Source organism: Osmerus eperlanus, chromosome 8, assembly GCF_963692335.1.
Source record: "Osmerus eperlanus chromosome 8, fOsmEpe2.1, whole genome shotgun sequence".
NCBI classification, from domain to species: Eukaryota; Metazoa; Chordata; class Actinopteri; order Osmeriformes; family Osmeridae; genus Osmerus; species Osmerus eperlanus.
The window spans coordinates 8,761,459-8,779,804 of record NC_085025.1 but is presented as its reverse complement, the minus strand read 5'-3'; the positions used below and the strand labels follow the sequence as shown (position 1 = coordinate 8,779,804).

Below are 18,346 nucleotides of genomic sequence, written 5' to 3'. Positions count from 1 at the left end.
ATAGACTAATATTGAACATTATATTTTGCATCTCCAAGGTACCAAAGTGCGCCACATAGTACACATTAAGTCAGCCACAAGAAACGAAGAGGTGATTGGAGATGATCCGTGTCTGGAATGTGCCATCAAAGTAATACTGATGGTTCACACATCCTTGCCGATGCATGTGACATTTTTCATATGACTAGTTCAATAAAACATGCGAACAGGACACACGAATAGAAAACCATTAAAACGACGTGTCACAGTACCAGTAACGTCCTCACAGCTGGATCAAAATGCCTGAGAATGTCATATGACATTAACTTTCATATTTGCTTAAAGCATGTGTGTTTTGATCCTTTGCAGTGTCCGTAGTTCTATTATGCTTACGTTCAGTAACATAGAGGTTGCCAGATTATGTTATAACCCTCATAATTCTGGGAGGGTAGAATTGCATAATGGTGCTACTAGAGGGTGAAAAAACATGGCAACAAAGTATTGCTATCCGCTAGAAGTGTGGCTTGTATGTATGGTTTGTTGCTGTTCTCACAGCTAACATAAAAAAAATATATATTATATATTTGATTAAAGGCGTTGTCAGTGCATGTTCAGTCAACGGAACGTGCTGGTTTGTTGTGAAGAAAGCAGCCAACTAGCAAGTTATTTACGACCAGTAAAATCACAAATAGATCGGTGTGTTAAAGCATCGCCAGACAGCGGTATAATGCTAATGACTCACAGCTGTAGCTGGCCAACTTGAGTTTGGGTGTTTTTAACAGGTGGTCATTCGTTTGTAATATTATCTTGGACTGACAGATCATTTTGAGTGAAATGACACGACACCTAATGCTGCATTACCTAATTCCTAATGTGATCTAATCCCGTTTAGGTTGACATGTTCGCGCGTCACAGCATCATCATATCAGTCAGAGGGATTTGTGCGCTGCGAAGAGGGTTGGCTGCAGCCTGCATAGCTGAAAGAGTTGCTCAAAATCTCCACGCTGCAAACAGGTTGAATTCAACCACAACCACTCGTCAACATACCTTCCTACTCTCAGTGTTCGCCGGGAGACGGGTCAAGCTGACCGACATGCTTCCGGCCAGCATTGGCGGGGCAGGTAGCGACGCTGGGGGTCTGGAGACTGTCACGGTGCACGACTGTGGCCCGCTGTCAGTGTCAACAGGGGGAGCTGCACCGCTCCTATCCGGACCCGGAGACTGTCATCTGCAGCACAGAATCAAGGAGGCAAGCGCCACAGGTGAGAACTGTCCTATTGCAAACCCGTTTCAGTTAGACGCAGTATCAAAATAGATAAACCGTTACTTAACATACAACTCATGGCTTTGACATTTAGACTGGTTGATATTTGAACCTAAAAGCATACTTGATCCATGGTTATTTTATAATACAGTAATATGTAAGTGACATTATTGTCTACCTACTACTGGAAACTACTACATTACTTTTACTAATGTAATACTAAGTCATGTAGGATGCATGAGAGAAGCTGGGTAGAGACAGTAACATTGCCTGGAGATAGAGGGCTCTTTGTCTAGTGTCTGTTGCTGCTGAGGTAATTGTCTGTGTCATGGGTGAATAATAGGAACACTCTACACACACACACACACACACTATCACACTATCAAAAACACCCACCCACGCACACTGTATCACAAGGTACTGCTTTGCCCAGTGTGAAGTAAAGACTGGAGGGGGTCTTACGGTCATAAACACATTCTCAGAAGGAGAGAACAGCTGCAAAAGAATGTTCGGTTTACACAACATATGATTAGTGCTTGAATCACACACACAAGCACACTCACACACATAGACACATTTACACAAACCCAATGAACAGACAGACCCTCCCAGTAGAAACCCAGAGCTTCTTGTGTTTTATTATTCTGTTCATTGGTCAGATGGCAAGGTGAAGAGGACCAATCCTAGAGCCAAAAGGGCTCGGGGCCGGAGACAAAAGGAATGTCACAGTGTGATGTCCGAGCTGCCATTTAGCTCTGCCCCTTCCTGGAAGGATCTTGGATGTGAGTGTCGTTCAGCATTCTAGGACTGGCTTTCTCATAGGTGTCTCTCAGGCTTTCTCATAGGTGTCTGCAGCACCAGTCCCTGCTTAGCCCCAGAGTAACCCAGTCCCAACCAATAGCTAGGTTTGGGCTAACCATAGTCCCAGTCTATAACTGCAGACTAACCCATAACTATCTCTAGGCTTACTATAGCCCCAGTCTATAGTCTGAGGCTAACCATGTAGTCCCAGCCTATGTATAGCTCCTGGCTAACCATAGTCCTAGAAAGACACTGTATAACTCCCCCCCCCCCCCCCTCATAGTCACCAGCCCCGAGGAGAAGCAGAGGAAAAGGAGGAGAGGAGAGAGTGGCCCAGTGGAAAGTGAGGAGGATGCTGAGAAGAAGAGACTGAAGAAGGAGACTCTGAGGCCAAACTATTTTGTGTCCATCCCCATCACTAACAGCAAGGTACCCCTAATCACCTTCTCTTTCCCTGAGAGGGTTAGCTGGGTAAATATAGCTTTGTGGTTGCCAGGTTTGTCACATTAGTGGTCTTACTGATCTCTCTGCTCTCTTATCCCTGGGTCGCCAGGTTCACAGTATGACCATCTGTGCTGCTTACTGGGATCACCAGGTTTTGAGTGCTGCCCTTTTGTGCTCCTGTAGATCAGTGAGGTTGTAGCTGATGTCCAGGAGGCGGTGCTTGAGAAAGACCCTAGGCTGGGGCGCGTCATGATACCAATAGGAACTCTCCACCTCACTCTGCTGGTCACGCACCTGGCCAATCAGGACCAAGTAGACCTGTGAGTGACTCAATTTTCCTGGCGTTGTTTCCCATTGACAGACAGACAAGAAGACAGACAGGCAGACAGGAAGGCAGAGTGACAGGCAGGTTGTTAGACTGACAGAGAGGCAGGTAGGGTGATAGACAGACAGACAGGCAAGCTGTAATTAGACAAGGCTTTTCCTGTTATGCTGTACTGATGCTTTATCGTTAGACCCTGCAACAGGTCACCCTATCGGCCAACGAGGAGGGGGGCGGGAGAGATATGGGAGGCTTGTGTGTGTATGTGTGTCTTTTTGTGTATGTGTGAGTGGGGTTATGGGGCTTATGTGTGTGTATGAAAAAAAGAGGCTTACGTGTGTACATGTGAGGAGAGGCAGGAAGCAAGCATAGCGAGGATTAACAAGGTTATCTGTTTCCCGCCAGAGCGGCGTCCGCCTTGGCCCACATGGAGGCGGGGCTAGCGGGGTTGCTTGGGGGGCGGGACCTTGTCCTGCCATTCTCTGGCATCGGAACCTTCAGGAACGAGGTGGCCTTTGTGGAGCTGGTACCTGGAGGCCACACACACACCCTGGCACAGCTAGCTGGTGGGTATTAATGCTCTGCTCTTCTACTACCTCTCCTTCTCTCCTTCCCTCACCTCTGTATTGATTAGATGCCAGTCTGACAGCAGGATAGGGTTGCTCTGTAAATAGCTGACTGTGACCACAGCGCTTGTGTGTGATTGGCTGAAGACTTGACGAGGAAGGCGTTTGAGGAGAAGGGTTTGTCTGCAGGAGACAGCCGAGATTTCAAACCTCACCTGACCTTCATGAAGCTGTCCAGAGCTCCAAAACTACGATCCCAGGTACCTCTAACTTCCTGTCCGTCTCTCAGCTTAACCATCTGTCTCTCTGTTTAACCTGTCTGTCCATCTGTATTCTATCTGAGCCCCTTAAGATTCTGGTTGTCTATAGTCCTGGCTCCCTGTCAGAAAAATGGTCTCTGACTGACTCAAGACATGTCCTGTGTGTGTGTGCGTGCGTGTGTGTTTCCTATCTTCCTTGAGTGATGGTCCTATGGAGACAGAGAGATGAGAGGAGGGTCAGAGGGGAAGACAGTGTCATCTGGTCTCTGGCGGCGGATGATGGTTCCTGTTTCCTGTTGTAGTTATCGTCCTTGCCAGATGCCCAGGACCCTGGAGACTGTGTGTGTGAGCGCGTGAGTGTGTGTGCGTGTGTGAGTGTGCTAGTCTCTTTGTAAACCAAGTCCAAATCTGAGGTCAAACATGAGCATCCTCACGTCTCTGCTGTTCCGTGAGTGTGTGTGTGAGGGCTGCGCTCTGTCAACACATTCACATCTGTGCTCAAACATGAACATCCTCACGTCTCCTCACATCCTACTGGGTGTGTGTGTGCAGGGTGTTAAGAAGCTGGATCCAGGGCTCTACTCGTGCTTCTCCCAGCAGTGTTTTGGAGAGGAGAGAGTGGTCAGGCTGGACCTGTGCTCCATGTTGAAGAAGAAGACCCACGATGGATACTATCACACAGACGGCTCCCTCCACCTCAGTGAGTCTCCCTTTTCCTCTGCCTCATCCCCAGTCTCTCTCTCTCCCTTCTCTGAATACTCCCTCCTATTTGTCTCGCAGCTCTTTATCCAAAGAGCTCTCTGAGGCCATAATCACAAATCTGATAATATCCTATAATATTATTATAATTCTTTAGTACGTGAAGCTGCCTTGGGGTGTACGTGATTATCTCATTTGAATAATTTTCCAGTTTGGCCATCAGAGGGGGCTATGGCCTCCTTTTGTGTTCCCTGGTCCACTGGTAAAATAGAGACCTCTGGTGGCAGGGTGAGGAACTGCAGCCAGTTTCAGCAGACCGCTACACAGCAAATATTTTATTTTCTAATGTTATAGGTAAGCCTTATTTTAGAAGACTTGTTGTTATAGTTGATGAGCATTGCAGCCAGAACGATCAACAGTAGGACAGCCTTTATCTTAGGTAGGCTTTTAGTCTTGTCTGAGCTTGACTACAGCACAATATCCTATCATCATGTGTGATATGTGTTGGCCAGGATGCTGTGATGTGGATGTGAGCCTCACGGCCTGGTTTCTACAGGCATGATTAGACAAGATATGAGAATCAGCCATGCGCATACTGACACATACACCATAAGCACACACACTGCCATGGCACAAACGCACACACTGTCATCACAAACACAAATAGACACTGTCCACGCACATGCCTCCATGACTTGTCTCGTTACCCCGTGACTGCTCTGCAGGCAGGTCCTATAGCTGTGTGTGTGTGTGTGCGGTCCTATGTGTCTGTATAAATGTGTGGCGACTGTGTCTATGTGTCAGTTTACTGGTCTCTGATTGGATTACAGAATTCACAAATCATTCTGCTGGTAAATAATTCAGTCATTGCAGTCTGAGGACAATAATGTTCATGTGAAAATCAATGTCATGCTGCCTCAATAGCTGTCAAGATGACAGTTATCGATCTCCGGCCGGGTATGTGTCCTGCATCCTTCATGCTCTCTTCATCTCGGCTCCCTCTCTTTGTCCTCTTCATCGTGTCTTCCTTTCCAGCTTTTTTCTCTTTCTCTTGCCCTCTTCCATTCCTCTTCTCTCCCTCCTCCCCTGTCCTCTCCTCTCCCTCCTCCCCTGTCCTCTCCTCTCCCTCCTCCCCTGTCCTCTCCTCTCCCTCCTCCCTCTCATATACTCCTTGCATGACCTTGTTATGTTGTAACCTGCTGGTTGATAATTCTGGCAATTCTCGGGAGGCAGACAGACACACACACGCACACACACCTCTAAGACAGATCTTAAGCGTTGTCTGTGGTTCCATGATGTCACACCCAGGTTGTGTGTGTGTGTGAACCTCTGTTACCATCAGTAATCTAACATTGTGGTAATCTGGGTTTCCCCTCCAGCTACAGTGCTGATTGCTGGGTAATCCAGCTGTGGTCTGAGGGCTGTAATTTACTGCTGTGACATCAGAAAGGATCAGCTGCCCAGATGTGATCCGGCTGGATCATTTGATCTCTGGATCTCCCTCAGCACAGAATCCTGACATGGGATCAACACTGATTATGATGGAATTAAACAGTCTTAACAAGGTGAGCTAGAGCAGGAAGGCAAGAGAGATTCTGCTTTTAGACTGTCAGACCAAGGGCTGATTGAAGAATGGCATGCACACACAGAGAGTACTGTGCAGAGATCCCACTCACAATGAATAGGCCAGCAAGATGTAGGTCAGAGAAACAGTTTTTTTCTAGACTTCCCCTCTCTCTCCATCTCCCTCTCACCCGCCCCCTCCCCCCTCTCCTCTGTCTATCTCTCCTCTTTCTGTGTTTTTATACGGGTCCCACATTAGTGATAGAGATGACCTAGCCATGGGGGATTTACCTGAACCAACCCAAACTCTGACTAGCTACCCTAGAGAAAGGAGAGAGTGAGAGAGAGAAAAGGGAAGGGGGGGGGGGGAGAGAGAGAGAGATAGAGATGTAGAATAGGCTGTGGTTCATCTCAAATTATGGTTTTCCTCCCTCTCCCCACCTCTCCCCCTCCCTCTGTGTTGTGTTTGCAGTATAACTATACTACGTGGGTGTGTGTGTGCTATTGGCTATCTGCTACTGCATTCTAAAGATAGGAGCATCTCCTCTCTTCCCTGCCTGCAGGGATAGCAGCACCACATGATGTTGTTGTTCTTGTGGACAAGTTGTAGCCTCTGTGCCTTGTCAGCAACACTGATGTGTCTGACCCCGTGTCCACAGTCACAGGCGGATCATCAGTAGCCGACACAACTTTCTGACGCATTCTGATGATGTCATAGCATGGTAGTTTACCAGTGTGTTTCATTCTGATCATTTCATAGAGAGGTAGTTTACCAGAGCGGTGGGTTCTGAAGATGTCATAGCGTGCTAGCTGTGTGTGAGGTGAGCTAGCTAGCATGAGGAGGAATAAACTTCAGTACTATCTTCTGTGCACAGCTGCTTATCTGTGTGTGAGTGTGTACCTGCCTTGTGACGAGATTTTATGGCACCATACTGAGTTGACCTTCACAGAATCAGAATGTTGTTTCGGAGGCCACCATGTAAAAACACGTACACACACACACTTTAAAGACTCCTTAGAAGTAGTAGAGTTAAGCCACATGAAAAGAAAGCTTGACTGATGCTGCCTCAAATGTAACAACAGCTCCTCTAGTATATAGTGCACCAATAGTCTCAGGTAAAAACATCTCTTCTAGTCTATATTACAGTTCTAGTCTATAGTACACCTCTAGTCTCTAGTGCAGACATCTCCTCTCTTTAGAACATGGACTTTGTCTCATCTAGTGTACATCTAGCTGCTCTAGTTTCTTATACAGACCAAAACTGGGTAGATTTACATTTAGTCATTTAGCTGACGCTAAGTACAGGGACATTCCCCCCGAGGCAAGTAGGGTGAAGTGCCTTGCCCAAGGACACAACGTCGTTTTGCACAGCGGGGAATCGAACCGGTAACCTTCAGATTACTAGCCCGACTCCCTAACCGCTCAGCCACCTGACTCCTGTAGATATCACTACAGTATAAAACACCCTTCATGTGATCAAACAGATGGGTTGACTTCCACCACAAGCTGTATGTGTTTTGTAGCAGCAGCCTTTGCCATGTTGATGAAACCTGTAATTACACTCAATAGCTATTGATGTGCTGCAAATGCCATCGTTTTACCACAAATGTGTGTGTGTTTGAGAATAGCAGCTATGTGATGGATGCCACTGTTGGAGCCTGGGAACTGTAGTCCTGCCGCACAGATGGTCCACCTGTGTGTGAATGTGTGTGTTTGTGATGCCAGTATTGTAGTACTGATGGTCAGTTGCAGTATTGATGATCTGTGGGGTCCAGGAAGGTTCAGAAGGCAGTTCTGTGTCACTGGGAATCAGACAGGCATTACACGGACATGGGTGACAAGACTGCTGGAATTACAGAGGAAGACGGAGAGGAAAGGAGCTGTGATTCTGTTTCTGGTGTGTCTTTCTTAGAATGTTGACCAGCCAACCAGATGGCAGCTCATAACTCTGGGGAATGTTGGCCAGCCAACCAGATGACATGTCCTAGCTCCGTGGAATGTTGGCTAGCCAACCAGATGACAGCTCCTAGCTTTTTGGAATGTTTCCCAGCCAACCAGACGAGAGCCTTCTCAGTTATGTCAGTCCCATAGCCTTCATTAGGAGATGGTATTCTCATAGAAACGAAACACATGAAAACAGCTGATGAAGCTTTGAGGCTCTATAAATCATTTAGACTGTTGAACATCCTGTCCCCTTATATATTCAGCCCTTGTAAAAACACTCAGAATTATATATCCAATAAGATTACAGCTCCTGGCTCTTTGGAGTGCTTTTTGGCCAGGTAATATAGGTGGAAAAAAAAAAAATATATATATATTAAAGTATTTGGGTTAGTACAGGGTAATGGCTAGAATAGGATTAGGGATAATAGGGTTACGACAAGGCTAGAATGAGCTAGTTTAGAGTTAGTACATGGGAAGGGTTAGTAAAGGATTAGTGTTAGTTTAGGGTTAATACATGGTCAGGGTTGGGCTGGGTTCAGTGTTAGAACAGGGTAAGTGCTAATATATCAATAACCTTTAGTCCTCTGGTTCATTCAGTCATGTCGGGTTCCTTCATTTGCATGCATTACTGCTGCTGTCTGAATGAATATAGCATTATCATTATTAAACCCTGTCTCTCAGAACAAGAGATGGAGGAGAGAGAGAGATACAGGGAGATGAAAGGAGAGGAGGAGAGAAGATGAAAAATGAGGAAGGAGAGGGAAGAGGAGGGGCAGGAGGGGGGAGCACACCAGATGTTGAGGATTCTCCACAGAGGTGTCTACACAGATTCCCAACCCTGCACACACAGTAGTAGCAATATAAAACCATTCACAGCACAGTCGCCCAGTTGCAGGCACCCATCACGCACGCAGAGACACGCGCGCAGTCACCAAACACACACGCACACACACAGCAAGCTGCCTGCTGGCCATTCCAAAGCAATTATACAAGGCAGCGAGAGGGAGGTGGGGCTTGAGCCCCCCCCCTCCACCCCCACTCTCTCCACGCACACCCACACACCCTCCTCTGTGTGTCGGAGCAGAGCAGAGAGCGAGATCAGCCCTGGGTGGTTTGTTCATCTGGCGCTGCGAGCCAGCTGGAGAGGACTGCTCTGACCAGGACGGAGAGAGGGAGCGAGACGGAGAGCAAACACACGAGAGGAAGAGGAGAACGAGGGAGTAGTGAGAGGAGAGCTGAGGAGAAGTGCAACCATGGGCCAGCTATGCTGCTTTCCATTTTCCCGACCAGAGGACAAAATCAGTAAGTGGCTGGCTGGCTGGCTGGCTGGCTGGCTGGCTGGTTTGCATGGGGATTCAATCAGAAGTGACAAATTGCCAGGATGATTCATGTTGCAAATAATCTTTACGGAAGTAGGTGTGTGTGTGTAGCTGTGTCTGTTCTAGTACTCTGTACCCGAGGTATGTTATGTGTCAGGAGTGTGTCAGCTGAAGGTTGGGTTCCTAGCTGTAAATCACGCCATAAACATGCTTGTTAAGATACACGGTTGGACCTTGCTACCATACCAACTATTTGGACTCACATCTGTGTACATGGGAAAGGAATACAGTGTTAATGTGCCCCAGAGCTGTTGATTACCAAGAGCTCTCTCTCTCTCTCTCTCTCTCTCTCTGTCTCTCTCTCTCTGTCTCTCTCTCCCTCTCTCTCTGCCTGGTGTATCTTAAGCCCTTTCTGTCGACATTGTTTTAAACTCGGTGCAGCCTGCTTCTCTGACGAAACACTAACACTGCAGCTAGTCTCACACACACACACTCTCTCACACACACTCACAAACACACACACATCATGCTGGCTGCCCTACTTCTGGCTGGGGGATGGAGCGGAGAGAGGAGAGCGAGAACCGGGAATGAGGGATAGGGGAGAGAAAGGACAAGAGGGGAAGGGAGGGGAGAGATAAAAAAAGAGGGAGGGAGCATGATGAAGGGATGGGGCAAGAGGGACTGGATGAAAGGGGAAGAGAGAAAGAAAGGATGAGTGGAGGAGTGTGAAAGGGTTAGTCGTTCAAGTCGGATGTTCCACTGGTTATGTGACAATAGTTGCCCCTCGCGTGCAGCTCTGTGACGGTGTGTGTTAGCCTGCTGATAGCGTGTGTGTGTATTCATTTATGTATGTGTGTGTTGTTCTAGCAGCAGCAGTAGATGTGCCGTGTCTCAGACAGCCAGACACTGGGATTGGGGGGGGGGGGGGGGGAGGGGGGGGGAGATGTACTAGCAGCCAGGGGAGTCGGGGGAATATGAAGTAGCAATGTTTTGTGTGTGTAGCAGAGAATGCTGGGTAGTTCCGGTCTGTCTGACCATGTGTGTTTCTGCCGCATCCTTTGTTCGTCTCTATCTACCTTCATCTATCATTCTCCTCCCTATCTCTTTTTCCCCTCCTCGACCTCTCGTTTCCTCCTTATCTCCACCTCTCTTTCCGTTTTTCTTCCTTTCCCATCTCTTTTTCTCTCCTTCCTTCTCATTATCCTCCCTTTTTCTCCTTTTTACTCTTGCTCACGCTCCTCCTCTCTCTCCTTTTGTTGCTCGCCTTCTTATCCTCCCTCTCCTCCCTTCTGAAACTTTCTCGCTCTTTATTTTTTACTCTATTTCTCTATTGATTTGTTTCCGTTTATACTCTACTGATTTTTCTCGCTTGCTTTGTGAGAAAAATCTGACACACACACACACACACACACAAAGACACTTTGTTGTGCGTATTCAAGGCCAGAAGTGAGTATGTGTAAGCCTAGTCCCTATGGTGACAGAACTCTGGGACTTTAGCACTCCAGATTCAGTATGAAACACACAGGTCCACAGCACCACTGTAGGACTGAACACCTGCTGACGAGGCCAGAACAGGAGATTCTTCTCCCTCTTTTTCCTTCCTCCCTCTTTACCATCCATACTTCCCTCTCTCACTTTTTCCTCTGTTTATCCGTCCCATCTGGTGACCTGTCGGTGTCTGTCAGTCATGCTGGGGGGGTGGGGGGGAAGTCGTGTATCAGGATCTCACAATATGGAAACTCCTTTCCTGAGGAAATACCAGCGCTCCTCCATCCCACCCCCTACGTCATGCCCTCCTCCTCTCTCCCCTCCTTCTCCTCTCTCCCCTCCTCCTCCTCTCTCCCCTCCTCCTCCTGTCTCCCCTCCTCCTCCTCTCTCCCCTCCTCCTCCTCTCTCCCCTCCTTCTCCCCTCCTCCTCCTCTCTCCCCTCCTTCTCCTCTCCCCTCCTCCTCTCTCCTCTCCTCGTCCTCCGTCTCCTCTCTCCCCTCCTCCTCCTCTCTCCCCTCCTTCTCCCCTCCTCCTCTCTCCCCTCCTTCTCCTCTCTCCCCTCCTCGTCCTCTGTCCCCTCCTTCTCCTCTCTCCCCTCCTCCTCTCTCCCCTCCTTCTCCCCTCCTCGTCTTCTCTCCCCTCCTTCTCCTCTCTCCCCTCCTCCTCCTCTCTCCCCTCCTTCTCCTCTCTCCCCTCCTCCTCCTCTCTCCCCTCCTTCTCCCCTCCTCGTCTTCTCTCCCCTCCTTCTCCTCTCTCCCCTCCTCCTCCTCTCTCCCCTCCTTCTCCCCTCCTCCTCCTCTCCCCTCCTTCTCCCCTCCTCGTCTTCTCTCCCCTCCTTCTCCTCTCTCCCCTCCTCCTCCTCTCTCCCCTCCTTCTCCCCTCCTCCTCCTCTCCCCTCCTCGTCCTCTGTCCCCTCCTTCTCCTCTCTCCCCTCCTTCTCCCCTCCTCGTCCTCTGTCCCCTCCTTCTCCTCTCTCCCCTCCTCCTCCTCTCTCCCCTCCTTCTCCTCTCTCCCCTCCTCCTCTCTCCCCTCCTGCTCCCCTCGTCCTCTCCCTCAGAACCCCTCCCTCCACCCTTGCAAACAGAAAACGGCTCTTCATTGACACTGTCAACCAGGCAGCTAGAGGGAGGGAGAATATGTGGAGGAGAGAGTGAAAGGGGGAAGAGCGAGAGGGAGCGAGAAAGGGTCATAGTGTCATGTCTGATACTTCAGTGTTTCTCTACCATTATATTAGGGGGCCCCGCCCCCCCAACGGCACCCCCCGCCCCCCCTGGAAGGTCAAGTTAAATAAATAAAAAACATTATTAGCGCCAGATCACAAAATAAGTCATTTAAGGTTACCTTTCCTATAAAACAGGCCTATAGCTTGCTCTTTTAAATAAACTAAATGGCCATATGTTATTTACACGACGGCATGTCATTTCTGTCTCTACATGGTCGCGCCACCCCCCCCCCCCCCCCCCCCCCAAAGCTGTAAACCTAGGGGACACACTGTACTTGGATAGTTTAGTCAGTCTGTCTGAGTTGTACTGTACAGCAAGGTTTGGCTGTTTATGACTTGGACTAGACACCCCACTATGGTGAAAGATGTTGAAGGCTGTTTAACTAGCCTCCAACCTTATCTTGTGTACTGTGTGTATGTAGTCCTGATTTATTGGTGTGTATGTGTGTGTGGTATAACAGCAGGGTTGTATATTCATGTCAGTGTATTATCTGGGTTGAGTTATAATAATTATTCTTCATCATAAAGCTGCAATCAACATTACCTGTGGGAAACAACTGGCTTTAGCTGCCGATGTTCTGTCAGATACGGTGAGCGTTTGCTTTGGTCTGAGTGGAGAGCCATGCAGGGTTAGCTCCTGCTGTGTGCCAGGACAGATTAATCAACCCAGATCCTAACCTTACTGTAACTCAGCAGTTGTCTAACAATCTGTCGCTGTCTGCTGAGATCAGTGTATGCTCTCAATCTTCCAATCATAATCACTCTCACATGTGAACCTGTGGACCAATGAAAATCCTGAAACAATAAACTGTTACTAAGACCTGTGCCCCTGATTGGGTGAGATGGAGTGTGATGTCATAACTGTTCATCCTTTTGCTAAAAAGCTTGTTTTTAGTTGTTTATTGTTTATTTGTTTTTATTTTGCAGATCTATTTCACACCACTCCTCGCGCTCGTTCAAGTACGTGTCTACGCTGCTCTCCTCTTTTAACGCTCTCCCTTCCTCTGTCTATTCTCTACGACTCTGAATCTATTTCCCACTTTCATCTCTCTCCACTTTGACCTTCATTAGGGCCAAAGGGTCAGAGGTCAGGGTATAGGTCGTAGCTTGGCATTATCAACCCATATCTGGTTTGTTTTGCTGTGTCTCTAGCCACGCCCCTTCTTTGTTAATGTCCCACTGCTTTTATGACATCACTAACACACCTGTCACACTGACCAATCACAAAATAAGAGTGGGCACTGAGAGAAAAAACTGTCCAATTCCAGACCAGTTTCAGATCTCTTATAGACCACACCCCTGATATGTTCAGTGAATGTTCACCCAGTCACTTTGCCTTGATACAGCTGAGTTTAAGGTGTGATAGTCTGATCCCGTGGGCCTCTGGCTCCTGTGTGTGTGTGAGAGTGTTGACCGCCCTGTGGTCTTTCTGCTCCAGGTGGGAAGAAGGGGGCGGAGCCAGATGATGCAGAGCTGCAGCGAATCAGCAGGAAGTTGGTGGAGGAGGCGGTGTTTAAGGCTGTGCAGCAATACAAGGAGGAAGCGCATCATCCGAACGGGGGCGGTCCCACAGAACACGCCACCCCCCCCCGCAGCTGACAACCTAAACACTAATGTCATTGCTATGACAACAACAGACACGAACCCCAGCAAGTGACCGTGGGTCATCCAGCCAGCCAGACCCAGAGGCTTAAACAGCCAGCAAGCAAGCCAGCTAACCAGCCAGCCAGCTAACTAGCCAGCCAAATCTATACTCTAAGGCTTGACAAGTTTACTAACAGCTAACCAGTCAGCTGGCTGATCAGTCTGTCAGTTAACCAGTCGCCCAGCTAACTAGTCAGCCAGGTAATCAGTCAGCCATCTAAGTAGTAGAGTTGACAGGAAGAGTGGAGTGCCCAGCGTAGGAGGAGTTGAAGGAGAACTGAAGACCTTTTGGATTACTGACCCTTCAATACAGCTGTACTGTCTCTGTTTCCCTGACTGCACACCACCTCCCCCAATCCCTCTGTCTTATTGGGCTGACCCCAGACCAGACACCCCAGACCAGGCACCCCAACCTGACCCCAGACCAGACACCCCAGACCAGGCACCCTAACCTGACCCCAGACCAGACACCCCAGACCAGGCACCCCAACCTGACCCCAGACCAGACACCCCAGACCAGGCACCCCAACCTGACCCCAGACCAGACACCCCAGACCAGACACTCCAACCTGACCCGAGACCAGACACCCCAGACCAAACCCTGGGTCTGGAGGAACAGCAGATTCCTCTCCAGGTCAGAGGTTAGTGTACATCTACATCCACCTGATGCTGTGCTAAGACAATCACCTAGCTAGAACAGCTGAACCCTGACTCCTGACCTCTAACCCCTTACATCCTAACCTTTCACTACATAATAGTAGTGTGTGCGGCAGACCTGAAGCTGTACCCACTGTCTGATCATGCACACTCTAAAAACCTAACAACACGCTGTGAGCCATGTTTACATCCTTTCTTACCCCTGTATCCTCCTGGGCTGAGCTGTCATGAGGAGGATGAAGATGGTGACAAGGATGAGAGTTTGGTGTGTGTTTGTTTATCTTTTGTGGGACATATAGTATTTCTTATTCTCTAAAAGACTAGAGGAAGGACAGGGTTTTTTTCCACACTTTGAAGAATTAGTCTGGAGATTTCTGGGTAATGGAGTTTGACTGCTCCTTGCTGGACTCACTCCACCATTACAGTGGTCAGCACAAGGTGAGCAGAGCTAGACCTAGCAAGAACACTACACACAGGACATGCTACAGACAATGCTGTTGAATTAAGAGGAAGGCTTTAGTACCACAAACTGTAAAGTACATTTTATATTTACCAAGAGTGATTTTTAACACACAAAAAAAATCTGTTTCTGTGCAAAACAAGAGCAACATTTAATGCATTTTGGTTTTTATTCATTTTTATATGATTTAATTTCTGAAGAAACCAAGGCTAAAATAACCACTAGTGAAGTGGCCTTAATCTTGGATTATGAGACAGTGCTGGGTGTCAGACCTGGCTGGAAGGTCCTTTCAGTTCCTCCCTGTACTATCACCACCAGAACCTTAACCTGTCTGTCCACCCTGACACATGCTGTGTGTGTGCCTGTGCGTGTTAATTGTTCGAATGTTAGTTTTTGTATGTAAGTGTGTGTGTTGCTCGGGTGGGTGTCATAGTGTGGAAGGGTGTGAATCAAAGCATGTGTGTATTAAGGTGTGTGCATCATTGTGTGTATCATGTTCAGCCACATTTGACAAATAAAATCAGTAAATGAAGTTGGAGCCAATATCCTTTAGAGTCTGTCTTGTTTCTTCTGAGTCACTGATCTGGTGTGTGTGTGTGTGTGTGTGTGTGCGCGTGCGTGCGTGCCTGCCTGTTTGGGACTGCCAGTGTGTAGACAACACCACTAACCCTGGACTGAAATACCACTAACCCTGGAGCTTTTATTTTTACTCTGTGGGTCTATTTAGAGAATCCTCATCATCCAAACTGCACCCCATCTGCCCTGCTGAGAACAGCTGTAGGTGTGTGCATGCAGGCGTGTATGGAAGCGTAATATGGGGACTTGGGGGAAATGATGGGGGGATAACATCACATAGGGAATGATAACATACTTATCATGGTATACATCTGCTTCTGCCTGCTTCAGTCCTGACTCCTCTCTTCTGTATCTTGTCTCAAGACTCCTCTCTCCTCTTCCTGTCCTTATTGACTTTGGGATCAGATCTCCCGTGTGTGTGTATTCCAGTCATGACATATTCATAAACAAACTCCTTTATGTGGCATTGTTTCATTATTTAAACCACAGCTCCTCTCCACTATGACATTGACGTCTATTTTTGATGTTTCATAAAGGAACAAGTATGCTCAGGTGGAGGGCTCCTGTTGCCAACACCCCTCCCCTCTGTCATCCCCCTCATCCCTTCTCTAACTCACCCATCCCCCTCTTCTCCCTCACCACCTCTCCTCTCATCCTCTTCTCCATCCTTCCTTCTTACCCAACAGACAGTGAAGACATGTCCCTGTAGTCCCTCTGACAGCAGAGAGACAACAGTCTATTTAATGTGTTTGAGTCCAATCCCTTCCAGATCGGTCTTGAGTCTATCTCATGATCCCATGAGGTTACACACACACACTGTTGATTCTCACGCTCACTGTCTCTCACACACACAGTGGTGTCAGTGGTTAGGGGATAACTGCAGGAGGTAAATAACCAACACAAGGAAAATATGTGTCAAGGCATGAGGGACATAGAAGTCAGAAAGTAAGAGCAAGGCGGAAGGCGTAGAGAGGGAGTCACAAAGTGAGAGAGAGAGACGGAAGGAAAGTTCTAGTCTTGTGTGGTCATCTTCTGCTGTTTCCCAACCACAGGAGAAACTAGCAGGCCACTGAGTACAGATATGAGTAGACACCAATAAGTACAGACCATGAGGATAAACCACAGAGTAGATTTCAGACCAATATGTAGTGGCTACTGAGTCATTCATACTCAAGGGGGATCAATGTAAACTCTGACTTTGATTAAAAAATATTTTTTTATAGTCAGACACTGAGACTGCAATAATCTGGTATAATCTGGTTTAATCCAGCATAGTTTAACATAATCTAGATCCAACCCCTCAACCTCTAATCAACCTGGTCACAACAACAGTGCTTCATTACTGGAGCGCCTGCTCAGCTAATCACTTAACCTCTAACCCCCTTAGGGCAGCATTGTGCCTGTTGGGCTGCCACGCCACACACACACACACACTCACACTTCAACTCCTCTCATCTGCTCTGCTTCAGAAGAAGAGAGAGATGGGGAGGTCGAGAGCCTGCGGAGGAAGAGAGAGGAGATAGAGAGATAACGGGAGATAGAGAGATAACGGGAGGGAGAGACGGAGATGAGGGGGTAGGTAGAGGGACTCACACAATCCTCTCCCAAACTAAACGTCTTTTTAAAAGCGGTTTTGTTCCAGATCAGACAAAATGTTTATGTAAGTAGAATTAGTGTAGATTTGCAGCGGAATGACAGTAGAAAGACAGGGGAATTGGAACTCAACTACACCCTGTCTGCTCATGTGAGGTTGTCATGGCAACAAGAGCCAGCAAATCAACACGATTAAGTGGGTGGCCCACCAGAATAAATGGACCCACTCAGCAAACAGATCCCCTCTCTGTGTCATGTCACATCAGGTGATGCCATCGCACAGCAGCATGTCACATCACCCGAGCCAGCGCTCTCCCTCTCTGTCTGTCTGTCTGTCTGTCTCTCTCCTTCCTCCATATCCCTTCTCTCTTCCTTCTCCGTAGAGCCTCTCTGGCACATGGCCATGTGTTAACACACAAACACCGTGATGTCATGACCCGAAAGGCTTGGCCTTCATGTGGGTCCTTCACTGTCTGATATGATAATGGCTGTGGGGAGCTGTCTGTCTGTGTATCTGTGTGTGTGTGTGCCCACTTCAGCGTTAGTCACACAATAACTGTCTGACTCTGAAAGATGATTGGTACTATAGCTGTTCAACAACTGATTAGGTGACACCCCATGTCCTTCAAAATTACACATCCCATAATAACTGATTATGACCTCCTCCTGTACTGCTCAACGCCTGAGAAGAAAAGAGCAAAGGAGAGGTTGACACAATTTAGAAAGTGCAGTGGCAGCCCAGAGCAGCACTTACAGGGAATCGGACTTTGAGCTAATGGTGTCACTAAGCTTCACAAGGTTGGCTATGTGGAGGATTACTAGCAAATGCAAGTCCCGCTGAAGCTCACACACGGCTGACAGGCAAAGTGACCCACGTTAGGTAGATGTCCAGATGTTCCTGTTACCATAGCAACACTGGCTGGCGAAAGGTTGAAGCATTTGTGTGTAGAAGAGGGTTCCTTTTAGCGATTAACAAGCGTGGAGCGCTGACTGACGGTTTATTTCAGTGGGAAATCCCTTCGCTGTTACCCTCGACTGTTCCTTTCGTCAACCTCTCTACACCTCCCTCCTTCTCCCCCTCTACTGTCTCCCTCCCTCCCTCCCCTCCATCACCTATACACAGGGTTTTTAAAGACCATGAAGATTGAAATTAAAGACCTACACGACACATTACCCAAAAAATATTTAAATCAAAGAAATTCTGAAAAAATATTTTTATTTAAATGAATTCAGTCATTGAAAAAGCATTAATTTAATTTACAGATAAAGTAATCACATTAGTAACCTAATTTTATTTAATTCAGCACTAAGTACTAGGGGTGGTGGAAAAAATTGATTCACATATGAATCGCAATTCAGTCTTCTAGCGATTCACATTTATTTTAATTTTATGTAAGCATATATTGAATCGCAATTTGATAAAAAATCACATTTTGTATCGAATCGTGACCCCAAGAATCAAAAATAAATAAAATAAATAAACCCTTCAGCAAACTTTCACTTGTTTTGTAAGATGGGTGAGCGGTTAGGGAATCGGGATATAA

The 18,346-nt window shown here is 47.7% G+C and overlaps 1 protein-coding gene across 5 annotated transcripts; it reads left to right on the top strand.

Annotated features, from left to right (window-relative positions):
* Nucleotides 1–479: 479 nt before the first annotated feature.
* Nucleotides 480–15,178, top strand: LOC134024602 (A-kinase anchor protein 7-like). Of its 5 annotated transcripts, XR_009930905.1 has the most exons (11): nucleotides 480–761; nucleotides 872–1,241; nucleotides 1,903–2,025; nucleotides 2,328–2,473; nucleotides 2,672–2,808; nucleotides 3,216–3,376; nucleotides 3,524–3,636; nucleotides 4,189–4,336; nucleotides 8,928–9,145; nucleotides 12,800–12,832; nucleotides 13,311–13,417. XR_009930905.1 is itself a non-coding variant. In XM_062467153.1 (10 exons), exons 2-10 carry the CDS (start codon nucleotides 878–880, stop codon nucleotides 13,469–13,471), a joined length of 1,386 nt encoding a protein of 461 aa, XP_062323137.1. In that variant the 5' UTR covers nucleotides 481–675; nucleotides 872–877; the 3' UTR covers nucleotides 13,472–15,178. The 5 variants fall into 5 exon arrangements, 3 of the variants coding, with proteins under 3 accessions (XP_062323138.1, XP_062323137.1, XP_062323136.1); XR_009930906.1 differs by lacking the exon at nucleotides 12,800–12,832 and having other exon boundaries at nucleotides 13,311–13,450; XM_062467153.1 differs by lacking the exon at nucleotides 8,928–9,145 and having other exon boundaries at nucleotides 481–675; nucleotides 13,311–15,178.
* Nucleotides 15,179–18,346: the final 3,168 nt, after the last annotated feature.